The sequence below is a fragment of the Doryrhamphus excisus genome, linkage group LG19 (assembly GCF_037039965.1).
Source record: "Doryrhamphus excisus strain RoL-2023G ecotype Guam linkage group LG19, RoL_Dexc_Guam_v1.1, whole genome shotgun sequence".
Taxonomy (NCBI): domain Eukaryota; kingdom Metazoa; phylum Chordata; class Actinopteri; order Syngnathiformes; family Syngnathidae; genus Doryrhamphus; species Doryrhamphus excisus.
The window spans coordinates 4,301,831-4,325,896 of NC_136375.1; the positions used below are offsets into that span (position 1 = coordinate 4,301,831).

General features: G+C 46.3%; 1 protein-coding gene across 2 annotated transcripts in view; it reads right to left on the reverse strand.

The window, feature by feature from the left end:
• The window catches only part of pi4kaa (phosphatidylinositol 4-kinase, catalytic, alpha a), a 24,882-nt gene extending 1,252 nt beyond the window's left edge, over positions 1-23,630 (reverse strand). Inside the window, exons 1-52 of one of the 2 annotated variants that reach the window (XM_058057785.2) lie at positions 23,490-23,630; positions 20,060-20,176; positions 19,880-19,973; positions 19,722-19,810; positions 19,583-19,655; positions 19,261-19,520; positions 19,122-19,188; positions 17,768-17,916; positions 17,634-17,699; positions 17,456-17,552; positions 17,173-17,364; positions 17,004-17,104; positions 16,677-16,936; positions 16,512-16,607; positions 16,253-16,436; positions 16,065-16,165; positions 15,829-15,997; positions 15,661-15,711; positions 15,484-15,592; positions 15,268-15,404; positions 15,066-15,199; positions 14,905-14,987; positions 14,765-14,835; positions 13,671-13,795; positions 13,515-13,596; positions 13,366-13,449; positions 13,208-13,297; positions 12,992-13,111; positions 12,367-12,459; positions 12,130-12,286; positions 11,937-12,064; positions 11,705-11,863; positions 11,474-11,625; positions 11,287-11,394; positions 9,852-9,979; positions 8,889-9,044; positions 8,734-8,813; positions 8,463-8,662; positions 8,305-8,392; positions 6,268-6,435; positions 6,129-6,182; positions 5,929-6,049; positions 5,625-5,754; positions 5,481-5,551; positions 5,330-5,402; positions 5,061-5,241; positions 4,895-4,999; positions 4,686-4,811; positions 2,876-2,996; positions 2,643-2,802; positions 2,471-2,560; positions 47-130 (exon numbers count right to left, since the gene is read on the reverse strand). In XM_058057785.2, the coding sequence (XP_057913768.1) occupies positions 47-130; positions 2,471-2,560; positions 2,643-2,802; positions 2,876-2,996; positions 4,686-4,811; positions 4,895-4,999; positions 5,061-5,241; positions 5,330-5,402; positions 5,481-5,551; positions 5,625-5,754; positions 5,929-6,049; positions 6,129-6,182; positions 6,268-6,435; positions 8,305-8,392; positions 8,463-8,662; positions 8,734-8,813; positions 8,889-9,044; positions 9,852-9,979; positions 11,287-11,394; positions 11,474-11,625; positions 11,705-11,863; positions 11,937-12,064; positions 12,130-12,286; positions 12,367-12,459; positions 12,992-13,111; positions 13,208-13,297; positions 13,366-13,449; positions 13,515-13,596; positions 13,671-13,795; positions 14,765-14,835; positions 14,905-14,987; positions 15,066-15,199; positions 15,268-15,404; positions 15,484-15,592; positions 15,661-15,711; positions 15,829-15,997; positions 16,065-16,165; positions 16,253-16,436; positions 16,512-16,607; positions 16,677-16,936; positions 17,004-17,104; positions 17,173-17,364; positions 17,456-17,552; positions 17,634-17,699; positions 17,768-17,916; positions 19,122-19,188; positions 19,261-19,520; positions 19,583-19,655; positions 19,722-19,810; positions 19,880-19,973; positions 20,060-20,176; positions 23,490-23,588 (6,233 nt within the window). In that variant the 5' untranslated portion in view covers positions 23,589-23,630. Of the gene's footprint in view, positions 1-46; positions 131-2,470; positions 2,561-2,642; positions 2,803-2,875; positions 2,997-4,685; positions 4,812-4,894; positions 5,000-5,060; positions 5,242-5,329; positions 5,403-5,480; positions 5,552-5,624; positions 5,755-5,928; positions 6,050-6,128; positions 6,183-6,267; positions 6,436-8,304; positions 8,393-8,462; positions 8,663-8,733; positions 8,814-8,888; positions 9,045-9,758; positions 9,980-11,286; positions 11,395-11,473; positions 11,626-11,704; positions 11,864-11,936; positions 12,065-12,129; positions 12,287-12,366; positions 12,460-12,991; positions 13,112-13,207; positions 13,298-13,365; positions 13,450-13,514; positions 13,597-13,670; positions 13,796-14,764; positions 14,836-14,904; positions 14,988-15,065; positions 15,200-15,267; positions 15,405-15,483; positions 15,593-15,660; positions 15,712-15,828; positions 15,998-16,064; positions 16,166-16,252; positions 16,437-16,511; positions 16,608-16,676; positions 16,937-17,003; positions 17,105-17,172; positions 17,365-17,455; positions 17,553-17,633; positions 17,700-17,767; positions 17,917-19,121; positions 19,189-19,260; positions 19,521-19,582; positions 19,656-19,721; positions 19,811-19,879; positions 19,974-20,059; positions 20,177-23,489 lie in introns of both variants that reach the window. The other variant, XM_078798887.1, reaches the window with a different exon arrangement.
• Positions 23,631-24,066: the final 436 nt, after the last annotated feature.

Genomic DNA, 24,066 nt, shown 5'->3' on the forward strand with positions numbered 1-24,066 from the left:
AGAACATTAACGCTTATCTTGTACTTTGAGCCGCTTGTACTTTTACCTGCTACTGAGGAAGCAGCTTTGGATCACCTTGATGATGAATGCAGCCGCTTCTTTCTCGCTCATCTGAGGATTAAACCTTCCTCTGAGGGTGGAAAAACAACAAATTCATGTTACCTTCTGCCCACTAGGGGACAACCATGTACAAGTGGATGCACCAGGGAAGAGTCATGGTACAGCATGCAGTGTTTCCTGTATTTTGGACAGCCACAGATACATTTGCCGCTAACTTTTTGTTGTTATTCTTGTTTAAATCACAATTACATGTCAACTGGAAAGGACAATAGAGTACAAAAGACTGGTTTACTAGTGTCCATTCTCTGAACATGATTAAACTTCAGCTGAGAATTAAATAAAGCAGTGTTAGGTAAATAGATTTTCAGACGTGTGCCATCTCTTAATTTGATTTAAATTTTGGCGCTGTTAATACATACAAATATTTATAATCCTGCCGTATAATCTGTCTTTATTTCAATAAAAATACACTCAAAATGGGCATAGCTAATGAGACATGGTGATTCATCATGATTAATTAATTTGAAAACCGTGATTAATCTGATTAAAAATTTAAATCATATGACAGCCCTAATTTTAACCTGTTTGACTTTCTAAATACGGTTTTTCACATTATGAAATAACACACCTATAGTCACCTCACACTCCTGTTATTCATTGTTTAAACACAACTCTTATGCTGCAGTGTGTGGAGATGGCCCCTTGCTAGCATGCTAACCAGTTAGCCTCGATTATTTCTTCAGCACTTCAGCACAAAAATATACCACTTCCACACACATTTTTCCCCTCAATCAAGTCAGACATATCATGGCTGAGTTTATGTTTATTTATGAATGAATTTCTGAAAAAACACAATATGGCGAGGGATGCCTCTAAGGGGACTGGAGTGCTCCAATTGATCAGACATCAAAATTGTCCGATTTCAGTGAAAAAGCATGTGATCTGCGTATGCCGATACATGACTTTCAATGGCGATCGCAAAAGCCGATCACCACTGGCTGTATAATTACTAGGATAATTATGAGCCGGATACACGACAACAAAGTATCTGTTACGGATAATGTATTTTTGCCGGATATGAATATGAAACGAATACATTTTGCCCTTATCCATATTCGTGAAAATGCTCATTAGGTAGTCACTCTTCATGCTCGGTGATTGGCCAAATCAATAAAATCTCCCATATTCTGTCCAAGTTACACAAGCATACATCTTCCTAGTTACACAAGCACTTTCCCTGAGCCCATGCCAGCTAGGTGACATAAAACCATGATGAAGCTAGTAGCCATATCACATGATGCATTTTAGCCATTTATGGACAGAAGAAAACATTCAGTATTTTATATATGCTGTATATTTTATCTTACACTTTGTACATTAATAATTTGGTTATACATTGTTTTGTAGTACATAATCATTTCAGATCAGCATTCAATGCATCACACATGAAGGTCCAGCCGCCTGTAATTCTATCCAAGGCCAGCAGGTGGTTTCGTGTGCACATGAAGCTTCAAGAAATGAATCCATTCTCGAACCAGTTGTCTGAAATGGTTCAAAGCCTCATGGGGCTTCATCTCGCCATCACTACCGACTCGGGGTCTCGGGGTCTCGAGGTTTAAAACAGCTCAGCGTTTGTCACGATTCCTCCATTTTACTAGCTTTTCTTCAGCTTGTCTCTATTTTAGTTTGTATCTAAAGTTACTTGGTAAACTTGTTCCGTAACATGCTGTGCAGACCTGCATTGACTGGCCACAACATTAGGTACGGTCCATGGCGCACAAGGGTGGCATCAAGCATTCAGCATGTATAGCTAAAATAAAAAAATATGACACCAATGATCTCAATACGTTGCAATATGCACCTTGTAATCTTAAACTAAAGTAAAATACATTGTGTTTTTAACAAGACAGCGGGCACGATCGTGCATCAGTCACTGATGGAAGTTTTTTTTTTCGTCTGCTCGCTTGGTGGTGATATAAAATGAGTTGGAAAATGGCCCGTAGTAGTGAACGTGGCGCTTTTGACAAAAATATAGTCAACAAGGCTGACAGATTATTTTCCCTTTTTGCCATGTCTGCATGAATCACCAACTTCACACGGCTGATTAAAAATAACTAAAGAATTAAGTCTCAAGGATCACTTACACACATAATAAACAATAAATATAGCAACATCTGATCAATCCATGTCAATTTCAGATTTAAAATAATGTACAGATTCAAGCCACACCCATTTACGGTTGAACCACACCCACTTTTGGTTTGGGTGAACAGATACAGATAGTGGTGTACATCGTCATGAATGTTTTTGAGTTTGTGAAAATGTCCACTCCAGCTGGAGTTTTGTTTTCATGGCCAATAACGCAAATTCGACAGATTGCAGTCCTGTGGGCAACACTGCAATGTCTTACTTGAGAAGTTTGATGGTTTGTCCTCGGAAGCACGGCAGTCCCGTGTCCAGCATGAGTGTGACTAAAGAGACCACGGCATCCATGTAAGGCCTGCATGTGGAAAAAGAGGAAAAGAGGCAAAACACCAAGTTCAAGTTGTCCAAGTTCAACATTTCCTGGTGTGCTTTCTTACCTTACAGCCAGATATCCTCTGACGCACATTTCCATGAACCACTTGAAGGGCGTGGCCTCCATCTTGCCTCCCATGATCATCACCATCTCATCCGTCAGCTTGATATCCGGCTCCCAGCCCAGGTTGCCACCAGGAGAGCTCTCGAACATGAAGCCAAAGTCTTGCCAAAAAAATGTATAAATGTATATTTTCTCATGTTCATTATCATACGAGCAGTGATGCTGCTTCCTCACCAATGTGGATAAGGTGTCCTTTGCTGTCCAGCATGATGTTGCCGTTGTGTCGATCTTTAATCTGAAGCAGGAAGAGCAGGAGGCTGTACGCCGCCATGCTGCGAATAAAGTTGTAGCGAGCCTGACGAGCATTGACAGAAATGAACACCAGGAAGTAAACAAACACACTGACAATAAACGCTAAAGCCAGGAGGTGTATTGGCCCATGAAATAAAATTTAACAAAAAACCCCCCAGCAAAAATCTTTTTAAAAAGGCATACTGTAACAAGAAAATATAAATATTGATACCAATAAAAGTACAGCTATCCCTCGTTTATCATGGGTAATTGGTTCCACACCAGACTGTGATCAGTGAATTTCAAGGAAGTAGGATTCCTTATTTATAAATCAAATGTTTATGTAGTTATAGCATAGAAAACCTGTTTATGGCTTCTAAGTAGTTAAAAAACACACAATTAAAAACAGGAAATAACATCCCTATAGTCACCTTTGCACTTTTGCACTTGTTCATTCATTTTCTACTGCTTATCCTCACGGGGGTCGTGGGGGACAACCATTTCCACTCACATTCATACCTATGGACAATTTGGAGTCGCCAATTAACTTTTAAAAACCATTGTTTATGGAATGTGGGAGGAAACCGGAGTACCGGAGAAAACCCACACATGCACGGGGAGAACATGCAAACTCCACTCAGAGATGGCAGAGGGTGGAATTGAACTCGGGTCTCCTAGCTGTGAGGCCTTCGTGCTAACCACTCATCCGCCCCTCCTCATTATACTATACATTCATTCATTCGTTCATTCATTTTCTACCGCTTTTCCTCATGAGGGTCGCGGGGGGTGCTGGAGCCTATCCCAGCTGTCTTTGGGCGAGAGGCGGGGTACACCCTGGACTGGTGGCCAGCCAATCACAGGGCACATATAGACAAACAACCATTCACACTAATAAAAGAAAATAAGACCCATTGACATAAATAAGGGGCTGCACGGCAGTCGTGTGGTTAGCACGCAGACCTCACAGCTAGAATACCCGGGTTCAATTCCCACCCTCGGCCATCTCTGTGTGGAGTTTGCATGTTCTCCCCGTGCATGCGTGGGTTTTCTCCGGGTACTCCGGTTTCCTCCCACATTCCAAAAACATGCTAGGTTAATTGGCCACTCCAAATTGTCCATAGGTATGAATGTGAGTGTGAATGGTTGTTTGTCTATATGTGCCCTGTGATTGGCTGGCCACCAGTCCAGGGTGTACGTCGCCTCTCACCCAAAGACAGCTGGGATAGACTCCAGCACCCCCGCGACCCTCGTGAGGATAAGCAGTAGAAAATGAAATAACATAAATAAGATGTGATATAGACTCAAACGTTAGCAGTGGAAGATGTCCTGCAGTGGCTATTGTCTTATCAATGCAGCGCATTACTGACAGCTAGTGATCAGTGTAAAATCCTACATATCTAGGATCTTTGAATGTGTCTTCTGAATGCCCTTCTGAATTTGTCTTTTAGTTCTTTTAGACATTTTTGTGCTTGAAAATGCTTAATGCTTAAATACGTAAAGTAGCATAAATATGCATTTTTTAACTCAAAGGCTATGTTCCGCCATTTATGTTGTTAGGAAAAAAAGTGATAGAGTGAAGCCGTGAAATTTGAAGCGCAAAGTGGCGAGACTTTTCAACAACAAAAAAAACCTTACATTTCAAATGGCCCCCACATCCTTTCATTTTTCAGTGTGTGGGCCTCGCGTATAAAAACGTTTCACACTCCTGCTCTAAAGTGGAAGCATTTCCATGAGTTTATTTAAAGTGCTGCACCTTCTGGAAGGCGAGCGTGGATTCATCTCCATACTGGTTTCTGAAGTAGTCGTACATGCCAAAGTCCGTCTGCCTGCCCAGCTGGTCCCGGGACTTGCAGTCTGGAATACACTCGATCACGCCGCACTGAGGAAGACGAGGAGGTCAGTAAAAGCTAAAAGGACGCACATGGATGGCAAACACCGAGGCAAGGAGCGCTGAAGTCTTACCCCGGGTGCAGTGGCCACCACCCGGTACGGGAAGACAAACAGATCCAGACCCACCAGCTGGAAGATGTTCTTGAAGAGCCCTATGATCTGCAGCGCCAGCATGTCCTGCACACAGAAACGCGTCAGAGTGACAGCAGACATGTTTTTTTTTTTTTGGGACAGTTACCTGCCGACAGTCGTCTCCCACTTTGAAGATAGCCGCCTGCCAGCAGGCCCTCCGAGTCCCGTCAGGATTGTCCTCGCTGTCATCCAGCGAGTCGGAGGGGCAGCGTAACCCCTCCCTCTCCAGTTCACTCACACCGCAGCGCTTCACCTTGAACTTGGCCAGATAAGGCGCCTTGGCGGCACTGTGGCCATCAGAGGGCGCAACGTTCACAGAGGTGACTCGCACAGGAAGCATCACAGGTTAGATTTATCAGGAGGGAGAGCTCTTACCTCTGCATGGGGGTGCCAGACTTGTAGTCGATGTCCAGAACTATGGCCTCAGGGTTACTGGGTAGGTAACAACCTAGCACACAGCGATATTTGTCACTATCATGGTGTAGCTTCCCTGAAAGCCAGTAGGGGGCGACACCGCTAGCATTACCTGGCTGAACTTTGATGTCTGACAGAGCCTTCAAGCAGGCCCGTTTCCTCTCATCCCCCTTGGGGACCGGCCTAAAAAACACAAAACACACCACAGCGGTGGAACACGTGCCTTCCGAGGTCTCTGTGCCTGTTCCATGCTTACTTGATGATGGCCGACACGTTAGTGATCTTGTTGAAAAAGTCAAACTCTCGCTGGTAGAAGTCTTTGGCCGGACCCGACAGTGATCCTGTGATCTCCTCCACCATCTGCTCCAGCAGCTCCCCAATGTCAGCTGATACATTGATGAACCAATATATTTATTATATCCAAATATTTATTTTCTGAGAGATACAAGTAAATGGAACAGATTTGGTTGAACGATCCTGATGGTAATGAAATGTAAAGTATAATCAGTCAATAATCAATCAGCCATTTGAAGATAAGCATCATAAATGACGATACTCACGGTCTTTCTGGTGTCCCTCCTCATCCATAAAGATGTTGGTCTTCATGTTCCAGATGAACTGGTGGGCGAGGAGCTGAGACTTCTGGGCCGCCCACAGGATGTACTCTCTGACGTAGCCCATCTGAGCGTCACAACAACTTGAGCGTGCATCGGATGTACTTTTGTAAAAGCTTCCTCTACAAAATGATGCTGCCAATCACCTTATCATAGCGAAGAGCTTGTACAATCTGAGGGATGTAGAACAAGATGGCGTCCTGCAGGGACAGAAGAAACCATGACGATGATGAGGAGAAGGAGATGGTTGCGTTGACGTCCTTATAGTCAGCTGCTGTGACTCACCGGGGGGAAGGAGCGTAGCACCTTCACGCCGTACTGGGCGGTGAGCGGGTGGGGTGGGTACATGCTGCTGAAGTAGGACAAGCCGGTGGGCGGGTCTGCCGGGGCCCAGCAGAGGATGTGGCTCAGTTCTGGAGAGTCTGCATCGATGGTGTGCCACGTCACCAGGAACTACAAAGTCATGACAGCAACGCAGTTTGAACGCAAGTGGACTCAAGTGGAAGACATGGGCTGTGTTCGAAACCGCATAATTACTACTACTCATACTAACTCTTTGAGTATGCAGTCTTTCTACACTGGCGCTATGCGATTTTTGAGTAAGGATATATTTGATATTTGCGTTCTTTACTTGAATTGGTATCGGCCGATACGCACGTGGGTTTGCCAATGTATTTTTCTGCCGCATGATTTACAGACAGGCATCCGCAAGGCAGCTTAGTGTTGCAGGAGGACCCTGCAACACACGCAGTCGCGGTACCCCTCCCACACTGCAACAGTGGTGAATCACAACAAAAGTACTTTTCAACTTTTAATTAGCCTCTAACAATTAAACTTACTTGAAATATTGCCACCTGCTTTGAAATAGGAAACATGAACGCCAAGTGCATGCAATATACGTGCTTGAAAATATAGTTTAGTTTGTGGGTCTGAAAACCAGGAATGCTGCTGAATGTTTCATCTTTAAAAGTGCCTACCGTTGGAATTAGAGAGCTGTTGATGTAGTTGGAGGCTAATATGTACAGCTGTTACCAACACCGCTTTAATGTCAACGTTGGCAATTCAGTCCCATGGTGTTTGGAGGAGTTTCATTCAGCCAACGCCGGGCTGAGGTTAAATGCGTGTCGTGTTATTATATGTGTGTGCTCTCTCCGAGCACGCACACACACACAAATTGGAGCAGCTGTGTCTGCTATCAGAGGTCTTTAGTGTGCACAACACGAACTTTAATGATGAGAGAAATGTTTTGTATATGGTACTAAATTGTGTCAGTGTGTGTGTGTGTGTGTGTGTGTCTGTGGAGAGGGGGGGTTAAGATTAATATCCTTCTTGTCAAGCAGGATATATTGCGAGTTGGTTCACTTCCACTTCTCACTGTGGAGGAGCAGTCATCACATCAATGCTAGATAAAACTTAATCTACGACAGAAATGTTTTGCACATGGATGAATATTTATTCCTTTTAAAGTTGATAATGCCGTTTAAATGTGTGTTTAAGAAAGCTGAATCCTACTGTGTTCAGTATTTACATTTCAATAAATATGTGTTTCAACTTGACTGTTATATTTGTTATATTTGTAAATTGAGGCCGCAAAACCATTATCGGCCCAAGCAAAATCGGCCATCAGCTAAGGGTGATGGGTATCGGCATGGGCCCGAAAAAAACATATTGGTGAATCCCTATTTTTGAGTATGCAAGAAGTTCCTTACTGCATTTTCCAGAAATGTTGAGTATGTATCATTAGCTTATGAATCACAATGAAATTACCCAGGATGCAACGCGATGTGACGTCACCGTGATGAAAAAAAAAAACGATGGCTGAACACTGAGCAGCAGGATGGACCAAATGGCGGTGTCAAGCAGGATATATTGCGAGTTGGTTCGCTTCTTGTTTCCAAAGTAAAAGCAGTAATTTATCACTATGGGTTTTTTTTTGTATGAGAAAAGTAAGGGGTGTTTTATTTTGTGAAAATAACCGAAAGTGCGTTGCTCACTAGCTAGCTTAAATTCTGAACGAAATTGTAAACGGTTGGTATTTGGACAAATAAATGGCACACTCAGGATCTAAACAGCCACTTTTTCGCCTGATTAAAAAAACCTCAAAGTGATGTATTTAAAGAGTTTAGCGCTAAAGTGAAATCAGCTTCTGTCTGTCGATTTCGGCTCGGATAGGAGCGCAATGCATTGTGGGTTATCATGTAGTAGCTGTAGTGTAAACGCTTTGCATACTGTCTGATGGATTGGGTATGCAGTATGGAGTGTGGATAGTATGGACATGGAAGTATGTTGTCGTTAGTATGTCGTAGTTAGCCACGGTCGGACCTTCACAGCTTCTGGAACGTCGCTAACGGCCCCGGGGTCCAAACGAACCAGCCTGGTGACCTCAGCATTGATGGCATCGTTCTTGAACCTGAAAAAGAAGCAAATGAACCAGGTTGTTGTTTTGTTTTTTGTTTTTTACTTGTTTGCACCAAGCAGACCTGCTTGGCATCTGCATGGCGAGGTAGGGTGCGATGTTCCAGGCCAGGTTGACGTTGTCCTTCCACTGTTTCTCCGTCAGGCTGATGTACTTGGACCTCCAGTTGGCAATGCTGGTCTCCACCGACTGCTCCATGGCGATGGCCAGCTCCTGAGTGGACAGCGGGTTGTACCACGTGGTCAGGCGCTCGATCTCGCTCGCCTGAAGACATGAAGTATGACACGTGAGGAAAAAGTTTAGCGCTTTGGGGAAGTGTGAAGGTGGACTCTCACCAGCAGAGCCAACAAAAGAGTCCTGCGTTTCATGTAGTACTTGTGGAGCTGTGTTCCTCTGTTGCTCTTCTTGGACACGCCTGTAGGTCAAGTCAAGTTCATTTAACTTCATTTTACAAAGCAGACCCTTTCATATTTTGACATCAATATGATACCAGATTTCTTGGAGGTGGTGGACATGCCGCTGGACAGCGGGTAGGTGTTGATCCATCCCTGGCCGCTCTGCTGGGAGCGAGTGCTGGAGTCCATGTTGCTCCGGAGGTCGGCGGCGTTCATCACAGACAGGCTGTTCAAGGACGGGTCCTGATTGTCTGTGGACACGAGCACACACATTTAGACCACACACACACACACACACACAATAACAACACACCAGGTGTACTTCAACATGAACATGAGTGATGATGGCGATGGCGATGGCGATGACGACGGCGTCTCGGGAAGACTGGGAATGAGCTGCGTCTTTCGGTCTTTGGCGGCTGTGATGTCATGCAACCCCAGCAATGGTATGCATGTCGGCAGAACCATCCCGAAACCGCACATGCAGGCTCGGAGGCAGGATGTGCGGTTCTGGGAGTCGTCTCCCTCAAGCGGTGTGACGTGTGAAACGATGAGATCTCTCTTGGAGTCGTCGGGGATAATGAGAGGATATTCCGGGTGGAGGGAAAGTAATAGTCCAATGTCCACTTTGCAAATTGATCAATAGAGGAAAAGGGGGCTGAGGGGTGGGCTGACATGATGAGTCGTGCATCTCAACTCTAGTGGCAAATTTGTGCTTTCTTCCTCACGACTGCTGGATTTTATTAAGGTGTTTACAGAATAATGTGAAAGATGAAAGAGAGAAGGCTCTAAGGCATAATGGTACACCAATTTAGGTCCGTGCATGCATTACATGAAAAAAAAGGTAGAACAATCTAGAAGTCTACATACTGTAGGTGCTATGAGCAACACGGCGAGGTTTGAATAAAGCCACAAATTTGCCACGCGTACAAGCGTGCACGCAGAGCACGCCGCGTTAGGCTTACTTAAGATCGATATTGGAGAAGTGCTGGACACGATAAGCGATCCAAATATCCCGGCTGAGAGCGTGCTCGGGGCCGGGGTGGTACCAAGCTCACCGGGGGGGACCAGGTGGCACGCTGCCAGGTACTTCTTGTCCGAGAGGATGCTGGCGTAGAAGCGGATCATGATGCTGATGTCCTCGCGCAGACGCTTGTCACCTTGGGTGGGAAACTTTGGAGACACGCTGCGGACGGCATCGCAGACACGAACAAGTGGTGAGTTATCTTCTCTTTTGTACACATGCAGCAATCCCTCGTTTATCGCGATTAACTGGTTCCACACCCGACCGTGATGCCTGAACTAGAATATTTTATGGTGCGTAGCTGCTCTATAGGAGTCCACATCCCTATACAAAGGGCTAAAAGTGAGCATAGTAGGTCCACTTTAACATTATTATAGCCCTGACATGAAATGTCACCGCTATTGTGAATTTTATACTCATATTATACATTCATGCATTCATTCATTCATTCATTTTCTACCGCTTCCCCTCACGAGGGTCGCGGGGGTATTGGAGCCTATGCCAGCTGTCTTCGGGCAAGAGGCGGGGTACACCCCGGACTGGTGGCCAGCCAATCAGGGCACATATAAACAAACAACCATTCACACTCACATTCATACCTATGGACAATTTGGAGTCGCCAATTAAGCTAGCATGTTTTGGGAATGTGGGAGGAAACCGGAGTCCACGCATGCATGGGGAGAACATGCAAACTCCACACAGAGATGGCCGAGGGTAGAATTGAGCCCGGGTCTCCTAGCTGTGAGGCCTGTGCGCCAAGCGGTCGGCCGCCGTGCGGCCCTCCATATTATACATAATAAGAAAAAATAAGACATATAAAGCATCAATAAGATTGTATGTGTTGTTGTAAATGTGTTCAGATGCTTGGGGAGTTGAATGGGGAGCTGACAGGAAGTTTCAGCTTGGGCTTGGCTTGGGTTACGGCCGTATTTGGGGTTGGATTATTGTGCCTGTTGTAAGATAATTCAAACCTGCAATAAATGCCTGCTGTTACTGGCAATCAAGTCTGGTGCTTGTGTAGCTCACCCTACATTACTGACACCTAGTGACCAATGTAGAACACTACATATCATCATAGTGTCTTCTTATATTAGAATTTCATTTCATTCAGTCATTTCTACACTTGTAAATGCTTAATTTAGGTTATTTTGGTTAATTTGTTTTAATGTGTATGTTTTTATTGTATATATATATATATACACAATTTTTATTAATTTATTATTAATATGAAAAATGTTATACTTTTATATATAATAAAAATATAAAAATTATATATAATAAATATAGAAAATATATATATATAAAAAAGTATGATTAATATATTTTATATATTTTTTTAAATGTGATAGAGTGAAGCTGCAAGACTCAAAGCACAAAATGGCGAGGGATTACTGCATTTGCTGATAAAACATGGATGAATGAAGAGAAATCAGCAAACTAGCTTGCCTACACCACGTGTGTTTGTGTACCTAAAGTAATCAAAGGCCGTGGAGTAGATCTTCTCTCTGAGCACGTTTCTTACAGTGGCGTTGATGATGACGTCAGAGTGCAGCAGAGCGAGGCCTAGCGTCAGCAGCCTACAGCCGCAAAAAAAAAGGTTCACTGCACATGGCAGCTTTTCAGCAGAAATTGCCAGGTGATTATGTGTGAATGTACCTGAAGCGAGGTCCGATGGCGGCTACGTGGCGATTGAGGCTACCCTTAGCCCCGCCCACGTTGAGGGACAGCGAACGTTGCAGCAAACTGCAGAAGATCTCAACCTGGTCTGCGCTGGAGTACTTGGCTATCTCAAACCTCTGCACTAGAAACTGGAAAAAAGTGTCAGGTGTGTGAGGGGGAGCTTGAGGTGGGCCGAGAAGCTTAGTGATAAAGACACTTGCGACCGACCTCGATCCAGATTTGATGAGGAGTGACATCCGGCGGGCAGGGGATGGGCTGACTCTCTTCGGATGCGGCCAGGGGGTCAGCCTCTTGCTGTGTGTTGGAGAACAAGCCCATCCTGAGCTCCACTGTCATCTGCCATGCTCCCGCCATCTCCCGCATGAACTGAACACACGGAGAGGCAGGAAGTGTAAACGCGCACGAGGACCAGGACACGACACACAAATGGCGTTTTTACCGGCACTTCCATGCCAACGCGTGCGGCCAACAGCCATTCCCAGCAGGCGATGGCCGTCTCCATGCCGTGCTCCGTGAACATCTTGAGAGGAGACCAGCAGAGGTGGTGAAGCAGCTGAGGGTCGTACTCTGGACACAAACGCAAGAACACTTACACACTGGAAGAACAGACATCGTCCCTGCGTGTACGGTACCTTTGGTGCTGATGAGCAAGGCGGCCAATTTGAACATGGCCTCGGTGAATCCCTCAGGCTGGGCCAAGTCCAAAGCCTCCCCCATCTGTTTGATCATCAGGCGGCCTAAGTCCGACTGGCCCCGCACCGCCTGGGCAAAGTGGATCATACCTGACACCTACAGATGGGAAATAAGGAACAAGCTGTGATGTGTTGTTTCACGAAGGACATTCATTGTCACCGTTGATGGCCTCTGACCTCTCCTGCGTATCTGTTCCTCAGGTTGAGGGAGGCCATGAAGTTGGAATAATCCTTCTTCACGCAGGCTGGCCTCTCGGTCAGCTGAGTGGACTGCAGACAGACATCAGGATGTAACAATAAAATTTCCAGACAAAAAAAGTACTACTAGAAAGAAAACTAAAGTAATACTGGAACAGCATGAGCCACAGAAACAGTTGAAGGGACCCAAAAAACTACGAGGTAGCCCTTTGAGGAGCTTTATGGACATTAAATTGTGACATGTGGCGTCCCACAGGGCTCTCTTGAGCATTCGCACAGTGTTCCAAATTATTACGCAATATTTGTCGCTAATTTTCATACATAAACTATGTAAATGACAACCAGAATAATTTTCAAGTAATCAATCTTGCAATCAATTCTTGCACATTAGAATGCATAACAGTTTCAAAACATTTTGGTGGTTGTAAAAGACAAAAAAAAAACAAAAATTTTTAATTGCATGGAAAATGTAAAAAGCTATTTTAACAAAAGCTATAAGCTACAAAAATTGAGTGTTTATGACGCTAAAATCTTATTTGCATAATAATGTAAAATGCCGTGTATATCTTGTGTGCAATTGGAAAGTACTGGACTGGCGACCCACCCCCAGCGTGGTGCTCTGTCGGTTGTAGCCAGCAAAGTGCAGGATGCTCTCGGTGGCCATGGCCAGGCCCGTGTGCTGCGAGAGACCCGACACCCAGTTCTGATGTTTGTTCAGATACTCCTGAGAACACACAATGTGGGCGACGGTGGCACCAACTTTAGATGACAAAATAAAATCTTCGGTGCTGAACATCCGATCACGAGTGCGTATTCTTACCTGGAGGTGGGATTTTGTCACAGACGGAGCCCATTTCATTGCCTCCTTGAGGATTTCCCCACAGCGAGCAGCAAAATCCTTCACTATGCTCTAAAGTCAGAAGCAACCATGAGGAAGAGAGCGATGGATGACTGAAAAGATGACTGGGACAAGCTTACCTCTCTGGCTTCATATGTATCCGGGACCGTTATCCTGTAAGGGGTGTCGGGAATGTCATAGTAAGGTTGGTCTTTGTGGATGTCCTGCAGCATGGATGTGAAAGTCAGCGTGATGCAACACATCAACGTCCTCAGTGGTCACCACTTACTGCGCTGAGCGACAGCGACAGGGTCTGCAGGATGTCCAACATGGTCTTCAGCACTCGACCGCTCCAGAGCAAGTGAGGGAAGCTGATGACGAAGGAGCGAAACGGTCGTTAGCGAGGGCGGCGAGTTAACAAAGAAGTCGGTGCGGCGATGCTCACGTTTCCGCCAGGCCAGACAAATATTTATCAGCCACTCTGCGGATCCTCTTGTGGATGTGATTGAAGTTGACCAGCAGGAACTGAGCGTGGCGTTCCAGCTCCTCCTCGTGTGCTTTGGTTTTTGCCTGAGAGGGTAACATTTAGAAAGATCAGAGCAGTAGACACACCTGCACAATACCTGAATTCGCTTCATGAAGCAGACCCCTCCCACTATTTTATGACTACCCCTCTACCTTCAAAAAATTTCACAGCTTCACTCTTATTAGTCTTTCATTCATTCATTCATTTTCTACCGCTTATCCTCACGAGGGTCACGGGGGTGCTGGAGCCTATCCCAGCTGTCTTCGGGCAAGAGGCGGGGTACACCCTGGACTGGTGGCCAGCCAATCACAGGGCACATATAGACAAACAACCATTCACACTCACATTCATACCTATGGACAATTTGGAGTCGCTAATTAACCTAGCATGTTTTTGGAATGTGGGAGGAAACCGGAGTACCCGGAGAAAACACACGCAGGTACGGGGAGAACATGCAAACTCCACACAGAGATGACTTGAACTCAAGGCCTGTGTATTAACCACTCGGCCGCCATGCAGCCCCACAAGGTGTGTTGTTTTTGTTTAAGCTAACATTTAGTCGTATTAGTCAGTTTTAGTCAACATTTCATTTTTTTTTTGTGTGACGTTATTCCTTTAGCCATTTTTAATTGCTTTTTCTGTTTCATTTTATTTTGGGCCCAAAAAAAAAAGCCACGGGCCATAGGTCAACTCCCCTCGACTGTTTAGCTTGTTAGCTTCTTTCATCGCCTGCCAACAAATGTCAGCTGGAACCAAGCAATTTTAATTGCAAATGTTGATCTGAAATCTGAGTGGTATACACACTCAGTGTTCTAGAAGCAGACCATTCACAGCCATAAAGTTGCCAATCGCCACAGCTTGAGGACTTCTCCGGAGTTGCACATGCACCAGACTGACCTTGAAACTAAAACCGGCGAACTGCAACAAAATGCGTACCTGGCTCGTAGCGAAATGTAATGAAATGTGAAAAATGCGTCCATGTTGGCAGGTCTGCAAATATCCTGTGTGCTTACTTTCTCGATCATCATTTGCAGGAAAACCTCAAAGACCTTGTCGCTGACAGCAATCACACACTGCATCATTCCTGCAGGCGACACAAATACATGAAACACACGTCTGTGTACTGTCTTCTTATATTTCTAACGCCACATACCAGACTTGTCTTTCTGGATGGCTCGGTCTTCAAAGTAACGAAACATGACCTGAAAGCGATCCGAGTCCAGGGAACGCAGCATCCTGAATGAGAAGCGTTAAAGACCATCAGTGATCATCCGAGTGAGGCTGAAGACGTCTCTGCAGCACGGCATTGCCCACCTCATGTACTCCAGTCTGTAGACGGACAGCAAATACGTGGACATTGCGAAATCCAGCTTGTTGATGAGTGCGGCGCCCTCTGGCGGCGGGTCCAGCAGGTTGATGATGGTGCTGCGGAGGTCGTTCAGCTCCGCCTGAGATGTGACACAGGAGCGTAAATCAGAAGGGTATGTACAAGTTGCGTGTTTGCGTGCGGTCGTACCGGCGTGACGGTGTCGTTCTTGAGAGCGGAGTTGTACTGCAGCTCGGAGCGGAGTGGCTCTCCGCTCGGGAACGTTAGCAGCGGAGATTTGGTGGCGATCTCGCAAACGCCCTCGTACCATTCCTCGGGCCACAGACCTGCAGCGTCGACAGCCCCGTGTGTGACGTGCTCTTCGGAAGCCACCCAACCCGCAAAGAGAAGTAAAGTTCACTCTACCTGAGCCTTCCACTGCAAAACCCATGACTACCGAGTAGAGCCAGAAGTCCCTGAAGAGCTTCTGCAGCCGAGGTTTGGCCTCCTTGATGGGCGGCAACCTTTTAGTCAGCTGAGCACAAAAACACATCAACATTTATTTCTTATTTTCCATCTATGGAAAATATTTTAACATCTCACCACTGCGATGACAGGAATGAGAACTCCGAGGTTGCCAGCACTACTCGATGCCTGCACACACACACACACACACAGGCACCAAAATAAACACGTTGCTAACATCTAAACTATTGGTAATTAACAATACTCCACATATGCCAAATATTTAAAGAATAAATTGTATAGGACCTTCAGAGCCGGGCCTTTGTCCGCTGCCCGCTCACTAGCCCTCTTCCCCTCCAGGCCCAGCTGGACGAAGAGCTCCAGCAGGTTGACCAGCAGCTCGTCCACCATCTGCTCGGCCTGCAAGTTGGCTGCGATGTTGCCCAGAGCGTTGATGACAGCCAGCGAGCAGTGCCTGCACACCGGACGGCAAACACTTAACGCTAGTAGAGTCCCACGGCGCTGCAAAGAGCCACACAAACCTGTATCCATGGTCCTTATAGTCCTTAGTGGAGTAGACCATAGAGCTGGCCTTCACGCTGATCTGCTGGAATAAATTCCACACTTCCTGGTAGATGTATTGCTGCAGGGGAACAACCGCCGATGTCGTTATTTTTAGCTATTTTTATCTCGCTGACGAAGCGTCGCATGGCCAGATGGAAGCCCTTACGTTGCCCGTGATGACCATGCAGCCCAGCTGGTCAATGATAAGCACGTCCAGCTGAGAAGGAGGCTGGCAGAACTTCTGCTGCAGGATCTGCAGGATGGGCTCCATCACTCTGGGGGTGTCCCGCAGGGCCACGGCAATGTGGCCCAGCGCCCGGATGGTGTGATCTGGGATTAAGTGAGCATCTCTGAGCGACACAGGAGAACATAAATTGAGATTCCTCAAATGAGAAGATGCCAAAAACTTGCTGCTCTTCACCTACTTGTCATTTTCCTGTGAGATGTACAAACGATTGGACAGGCTGGCGAGGAAAGCTTCAACGATGACGTTATCCATAGTCAGCCCCGCCTTCAGGCACCTGAGGAATGACAGTAGAGATGATGAATCCGTAAATGTGTGTGCGTGTGTGCAGCGTGTGTGCCATCACCTGCAGATGTTATCTATGGAGATGTCCCTCAGCTGTTCATACATGGAGGGCTGGCTCTTCTTGTTCAGGTTGCTGCTGAGGGTGGACTGGGAGTACTCATTGGTCACATGGATCTTGATCTCACCGCCTGCTGGCGTGCACTGGCTGTGGTATTTGTACAGCTTGACCAGGACCGGAGAGGGAACCACCAGGAAGTCCCTCAGCGACGTGGTGACGGAGTGGGCCACCACTGGGAAGCGCTCACACAGGCGACCCAAGCCCTGGACACACACATTGTTAGGCATGTGAAATAAAGGATGCTATCTTCACGGGAGGTAAACTTGATACCTGCAAGCAGCAGATGAGGAGGGGCATGTGAGCGATGATGACTTTACTGGAGGTCTTGGACTGCAGCTTCTCTGACAGTTTGCTGCAAAGGTTCTCCGCTCCTGCAGAAGGGGGGAAAAGGAGGATGCGGCGTTACGTGTCTTCAGTTGGCCTGTTGAGAAAGGCTCACCCTGCTCCTCGGTCACCGCCCACACCATGAGGTCCACGCACGCGGCGTTGGCCTGGCAGCGCAGTTTGAGAGGGCTCAGCTCGCTCTGCAGGTACTCCACGTCGTGCAGGATCCTCTGCAGCTCCGACTGGCTGCTGCTGAACTGCTCCAGCACAAAGTCGTGGACCTCCTTGACAAAGTCAATCTGGAGGTCTGGTTGGGAGGAAGGGGGGCAGAAGATGAATGACAGAGACCTTCACAGTAGAGAGATGGAGATGGATCAGGTGATGACGACTTAGTGTACCTTTCAGGTTGTACAGGGTGTCTCTGAGCATTTTAAATACGGCTACGTACAAGGAGTCACTGAAGGCTTTGTAGTACACATGAAGACCTGGACTTTGCTTAAAGCAGAAGACACACATAGAGGTCAGTACGGTTTTAACGTGACGATGCTGTTATTAACAGTAGAGCACCAGTCTTACCTCCAACAGTTCAGCCAAGGTTTCATCCAGTGACTTTAAAAACGATTCCGACACAATTTCTTCAACCTGTTGAAGAAAAACAAACGTGACACGCTGACACGGTCCAAAGTGGACTGTGGCGAGTGCCGACCGACCATGTGGAGCAGTTGTCTGAGCGTGTCCAGCGGGATGTGGAACTCTCCGCAGCTGCTGCCAGTGAAGAGAGGCGACACAGAGAAGCTGGAGCTGATGGTGGAGAAGTAGTAGTCGGGGTCCACGGAGCTGCCGTCAGGAAGGTAGGAGCCTGGACAACCAACACACAGGTCACAAGAAGAGCACAACGCACACAACTCCGTGGGGGATAAGCCGCCTTTGATACGCTACACTGCTGATGGGGATGTCATACAACTTCATGGCAAAAAATCTGAACTATCCCTTTAGGTTTAGAAGAAATACATTCGAGGCTAACTGGGTTGTTAGCTCGTTATCTAGCGGCCATCTCTGGTCCCTGCAGCATGTGTAAATGTGATAATAGGGGTGTTATTGCATGTCTACGGGGCTCTAATAATGTTAAAGGAGACCTATTATGCTCATTTTCGTCCCTCTGTATCGAGATGTGGACTTCTATAGAGCAGCTACACACAAGAACCTGCACAGAAAACTTTCTGGATCTTCCAGAATCTGCACCTATTCCAGCTGGATTTCCAAAACGGTCCGCTTTTAATTTATTCCACCTACGGCCCGCCTCCAGGCACGCCCACTCCACTGCAATTGGTCACACTCGACTCCGGAGTACTTCCGTACTACTGCCAAACCCCGCATTCTAATTTTGTCTGTATTGGAGTTGATAATAAATGAATGAACCCTCTGGAGAGCTACTTGATAGGTGGCCTACTATTCGGAAAATTGTATATAAACTCAAAGAGTGGTAACGTAATGTAATGTAAGACGCTCACTGTATGCACACAGACACACGCTTATTCACACTTAAACATGGTGCTAACACGGTGAAATCTTCCACAAAAGAGTGCAACAGAGAGGGGAGGAGAGCAAGGCGTTCCCTGGCACGCCCATATAAGGAAGTTCAGCTCATTGTGACGTCACAGGGAGCCAGTGTTAGAAAAAAACTCTAAAACGGAGCATTCGTAGCCATCCCAAACTTCTTTCAGGGCTCACTTCCTAATGCACAAACCTCATTAGTATCTGAAACATTGGCATCGTTTGACACGAGAATACAACATTCTAAACTACATTTATAGGTCCGAAAAGTAGAAGAAGCATAATAGGTCCCCTTTTAAAGGTCCTTAAAAGTCATTACCAGGTTTTCTATGCTGTAACTACGAAAATATTCAATTTAACATTGAATACTATATCGTGCATACCTCCCAAAAAATTATACACACATGCGTCATGGCTACTTATGCTAATTAATGATGACATCATCTACGATGACACAAATTGATGCCAGTCCTGTGGAGAAACACTAAAGCACGTGTTCTTTTTACGCACCTTCAAAGTAGGGTGTTGAGGGGTCAGCGGGGGAGCTGGGGGTCAGCCCCGTCCTCTCTGGACTGGCCTGACAACAACAAAGGCTGTATGTGAGCACATCTGGGCAGCATGTCCCCTGACCGCCAGCAAGGTCACTTACCTGCGACACGGACGACACAGAGGAGCTCTTACGCCTCAGCGTGTCCGCCTGGCACACGGTGAGGAAGGAGCTGGGCAGGATGGAGCGGAAGTCGTTGAAGGAGCGCCGGCGTGCTGCGTCGCTGTCGTCCATGGCAGCAAGAGGCGGAGCCACCGGCCGAGGGAAGAGCTTGGTCAGCAGCGGCTCGTCTGTGTTACTGTATCGGCCGAAAGCTCTGGCCACGCCGAGCAAGGTCGGGACCGTGTAGCGACACAGGTACTCTTCGGGGAGGAAATAAAGCAACATAAGGGATATACAGAGAAACAGGAAGTATATCACAGACCTTTATCATGAGCCTCAGGATTCTTGCAGACCTCCTGCAGGACCTGCATGACGTCCATGATGGCCTCCAGGATCTGACAAAAGTATTACATCATCACGTCTAAGCTAAAGAACAGCATCTTACACAAAGTGAGACACACCTGTCCACGCAATGATTCATCTCGCTGGGCGACGTCTGAGAGAAGCGTCACGAGACAGAAGCTGAAGTTCTCCGCAACTGGAAGTGTCGCTGTGGAGAGGGAAGTGTTGTGAAAAAGTGCTCAGCATCGCTAGAAGCTTCTGGATTTAAAGGACTTACCTCGTCCTTTGCGCTCCGAGCTCTCCTCGATCCACTGAACTCGAGGAAGTCCCTTGAGAAGTCCGAGAAGGTACGGAACGATGGCATCCTTGTGCTGAAACAAGCACGTGCACCGTTAGCACTTTTAAGATCAGCCGCCGGCAAATTGACGGGAAAGAATGGAGCAGTTGTCACTTGCACCTGCAGGTTGGACTCCACCAAGAAGATGCCCAAAGCGACCACAGCATCTCGCCGCCTTTCATCCAGCTGAAACACTCCTCTCACATCCACGGGACACATGCATTGCAACTTCTGCACCTATGAATACAACATATGATACATTGTGTACACATGTGGTCCCCAAAGTGGGGGTACGTCAATTGCCATAGGGCAGGGGTGGGCAAACTGCGGCCCGGGGGCCACATGCGGCCCACCAAGTGTTTGAATCCGGCCCGCCAGTTGCTTTCTAAGTATTTCAACTTTTAACATAAAAACTGGCCACATGACTTGCAAGTGGAATGTCTTATTTAGTTAAAAAAAACAACAAAAAAACTAAACAAAACTGTCAAATGAAATGACATAGTTTGATGTGGTCTGATGTTTAAAGTGCTCCTGAAAAAAGGGATATGAGAACATACAGCTGATAGTATAACACTTTTACACATAAAATTAGACAAATAATTCAAGGAAAATTATAAGCATAAAATAGTGTGTGTGTGTGTGTGTGTTAAATATATGTTCTGGCCCCCCGGGCAATTTTGTTAACTCAATGTGGCCCACGAGTCAAAATATTTGCCCACCCCTGCCATAGGGGGTACGTGAATGCAAAAGAAAAACAATTAGCGCCTAACGCAGGAAGGAAACAACAAGTTGTTCCTTGCTGTGTGTATCATAACAACAAATACTGTAAGTAAGTCTGAATGATTACTTTGTGCATTATGAGTGTTTCATCTTGAAGATTTCATTTATATTGGTGTTCCACTGGGCTGCACGGCTGACGAGTGGTTAGCGCGCAGGCCTCACAACTAGGAGACCCGAGTTCGATACCACCCTCGGCCATCTCTGTGTGGAGTTTGCATGTTCTCCCCGTGCATGCGTGGGTTTTCTCCGGGTACTCCGGTTTCCTCCCACATTCCAAAAACATGCTAGGTTAATTGGCCACTCCAAATTGTCCATCCTCGCCCGAATACTGCTGAGATAGGCTGCAGCACCCCCGCAACCCTCGTGAGGATAAGCGGTAGAGGTAGAATGGATGGATGGTTGGTTGGTTGGATGGATGGATGCAATGATATAACAATGGATAATAATATAATGGACACTTCATACACACTAGCAAACTGCTGTCAATCACAGCAAACACACCCAAAGTAGGTGATGTTTACAAAACCAACCCCTTGTTGCTCATACAACCATAAGACAATGTTGCAAAATATTCTACTTGGAACTGACATCAATGTTAAACAAACCTTTGGACAGATACTGCTTTGTCATGATTGTTAAAGGGGACCTATTATGCTCATTTTTCAACTCTTTGTATTGAGTTGTGGTCTCCTATAGAGCAGCTACACACAATAACCCGGATAGAAAACTTTCTAAATCTTCCAGAACCTGCACCTATTCCTTTGATTTGTCCTTCCTGCCAAAACGGTCTATTTTAATTCATTCCACCCACGGCCCGCCGGGTATGCCCACTCCGCTGTGATTGGTCACAAGCCCAAAGTGCTTCCTAACTATGAACCATATCAGGAAGTCCGCCCCTCTGTGACATCACAAAGGGGCAGTATTACCACGCCTTTGGACACAGATTATGTCTCCCAGATGTCCTGGGAACACCTTGGTGTCCTCCCGGTGGAGTAAGAGGAGGTGGCCGGGGACCGGGAAGTCTGGGCTTCCCTACTGAGACTGCTGCCCCCACAACCCAGACATGCATAAGCGGAGGAGAATGGAATGGTTCCAATTCGACATTACTCAAAGTTGACAGTTCCCCCCTCCCGTCAGGTTAAAAGTGTGGGTGTCATCCCCGATAGCATTCGATTCTCTGATCAATAACATCACCCGGTCTGCATACTTCCATCTACTTAACATCAATCTCCTACACCCCCCCCCCCCCCCAGCCCCCATACTAGCTCCATTCTTTTCCATAGCCATGGTTACCTCTTTTATAAATCACTGCAACTCTCTCCTTGTCCGGCCCCCTCACAAATCCCTCAGTTAGCTTCAAATGGTCCAGAACTCAGCCGCCAGGCCTTCTTTTCATTACATCACCCCCCCCCCCCTTCCTGCAGCACCTCCACTGGCTCCCTGTCACATCCAGAATAGAATTCAAAATCCTGCTGTATGCAATCAAGGCCATACACAAGCTATAAATATACTAAGAATTGAAGCAAATTCTTTGGTGGGCTCCTCAAAATCAAAAGGGAGAGAGCAATGTTGGATGTTAAGATGAGTGCTCAGACCGTGACAAGCTGTCGACTATTTTTCATTCTCGCTGTAATGAGGAATAAAGTGTGTCCCTTGTCATGAAGTCACGAAATGCAACCATTTAGTGGCAGTCTGGAGCCCTCCCATTTCAGATCAACATTTGCAATAAACGCAACTGTCAGCATTCATTCATTCATTCATTCATTTTCTACCGCTTATCCTCACGAGGGTCGCGGGGGTGCTGGAGCCTATCCCAGCTGTCTTCGGGCGAGAGGCGGGGTACACCCTGGACTGGTCGCCAGCCAATCACAGGGCACATATAGACAAACAACCATTCACACGCACATTCATACCTATGGACAATTTGGAGTGGCCAATTAACCTAGCATGTTTTTGGAATGTGGGAGGAAACCGGAGTACCTGGAGAAAACCCACACATGCACGGGGAGAAACTCCACACAGAGATGGCGAGGGTGGAATTGAACCCTGGTACTGTTGGTATTATTAGATCAAATTCAACTCCAGTATTCAGCTCCCCGCCCTTATCTCGTAAATTGCCACTGGTCGATAAACAAGCTAAATGCATATAAATGCACAATAAAGGCTTATCACACACTTATTAAATGCAATTTGCATTAAGTATAAAATGTATGAGTACTCATCAATAAGAAATGGTCATGTAAGATGGTCAGAACAATGAGACATTGTAGGAGTTTCACTTTTGCGTCTAACAGCAACTTTGGTGCGTTCAAGGACCATCAAACAAAGTGCGAAATCTCAGTGCTTAAAAAAACACAACATCAGTGAAGCACAAAGACACAAACATGTAAAAAAGTGGTATTTTTTCAACAGTGGTACGTATAAGTTGTACATTTAACCTGCATTATCACGTACTTATATTACTTAACATTGCCAATTTTTAGACACGTAAGTCTGAAATAGTGGTTTTTCATACAGTTTAAACGCTAGACATACGCCGAGGTATGTCGGTGGCGGATTAGGGGTTAACAGCTAACTCTCTTTAGCCGAAACCAGCCTTCCACTACATTATATCACCACCAATGTCCAAACTAACACGGTAGTACTTGTGTGAACAAGCCGAAAAGGCGTCTGCATCCATGACGCAAAGTAAAAGAGAAGCTCAACTCCCGAGCTAACACTCGCCGCTCTTGACAGCTAGCTTTAGCCGCTATGCTAGCCGGAGCGTTACCTTGTCGAGGGGCGCCTGCCGGTGAGCCGCCAGCGAGCGAGCCAGAGACAACACGGTGCTGAAGTAGAAGCCCCGGCTGCCTTCTCCACCGAGAGACATGATTCCGCTTCCACGTTTATGGCAGCACCAGCAGGAAGACGACGAACATATTTGGCCCGAACAAGCTGACGCGCTGACATCTACGGCAAGCGACGAGGTCCAAGCCAAGGAGAGTCCAGCAAGGTCACGAAGCAAAGATCACACACAAACGAGGTTTCCAGTCACATCAATGTTTACTTTCACATTAGAATCGGTTACCGTGAAGGCACATAAGGGAACACAATAATCTGTTATAACATAAATGCTGAGGGCATCAAGTAAACACTGAACATCTCGCATGTCTTATTTCAGCCTGTGGCATGGCACATTGCATATTCACTCTCTTAAAAGAAATAATCATACACTTCGTCTAATATAAATCTCAAAGCATCATCTTTTGTGGAATGACATAGAAGGCACTGTTAATGGAATATACTGTATATATATATTTAAAGTCACCCTTAAAAGAACAAAAAGTAATTACACAATCCTTATCCCA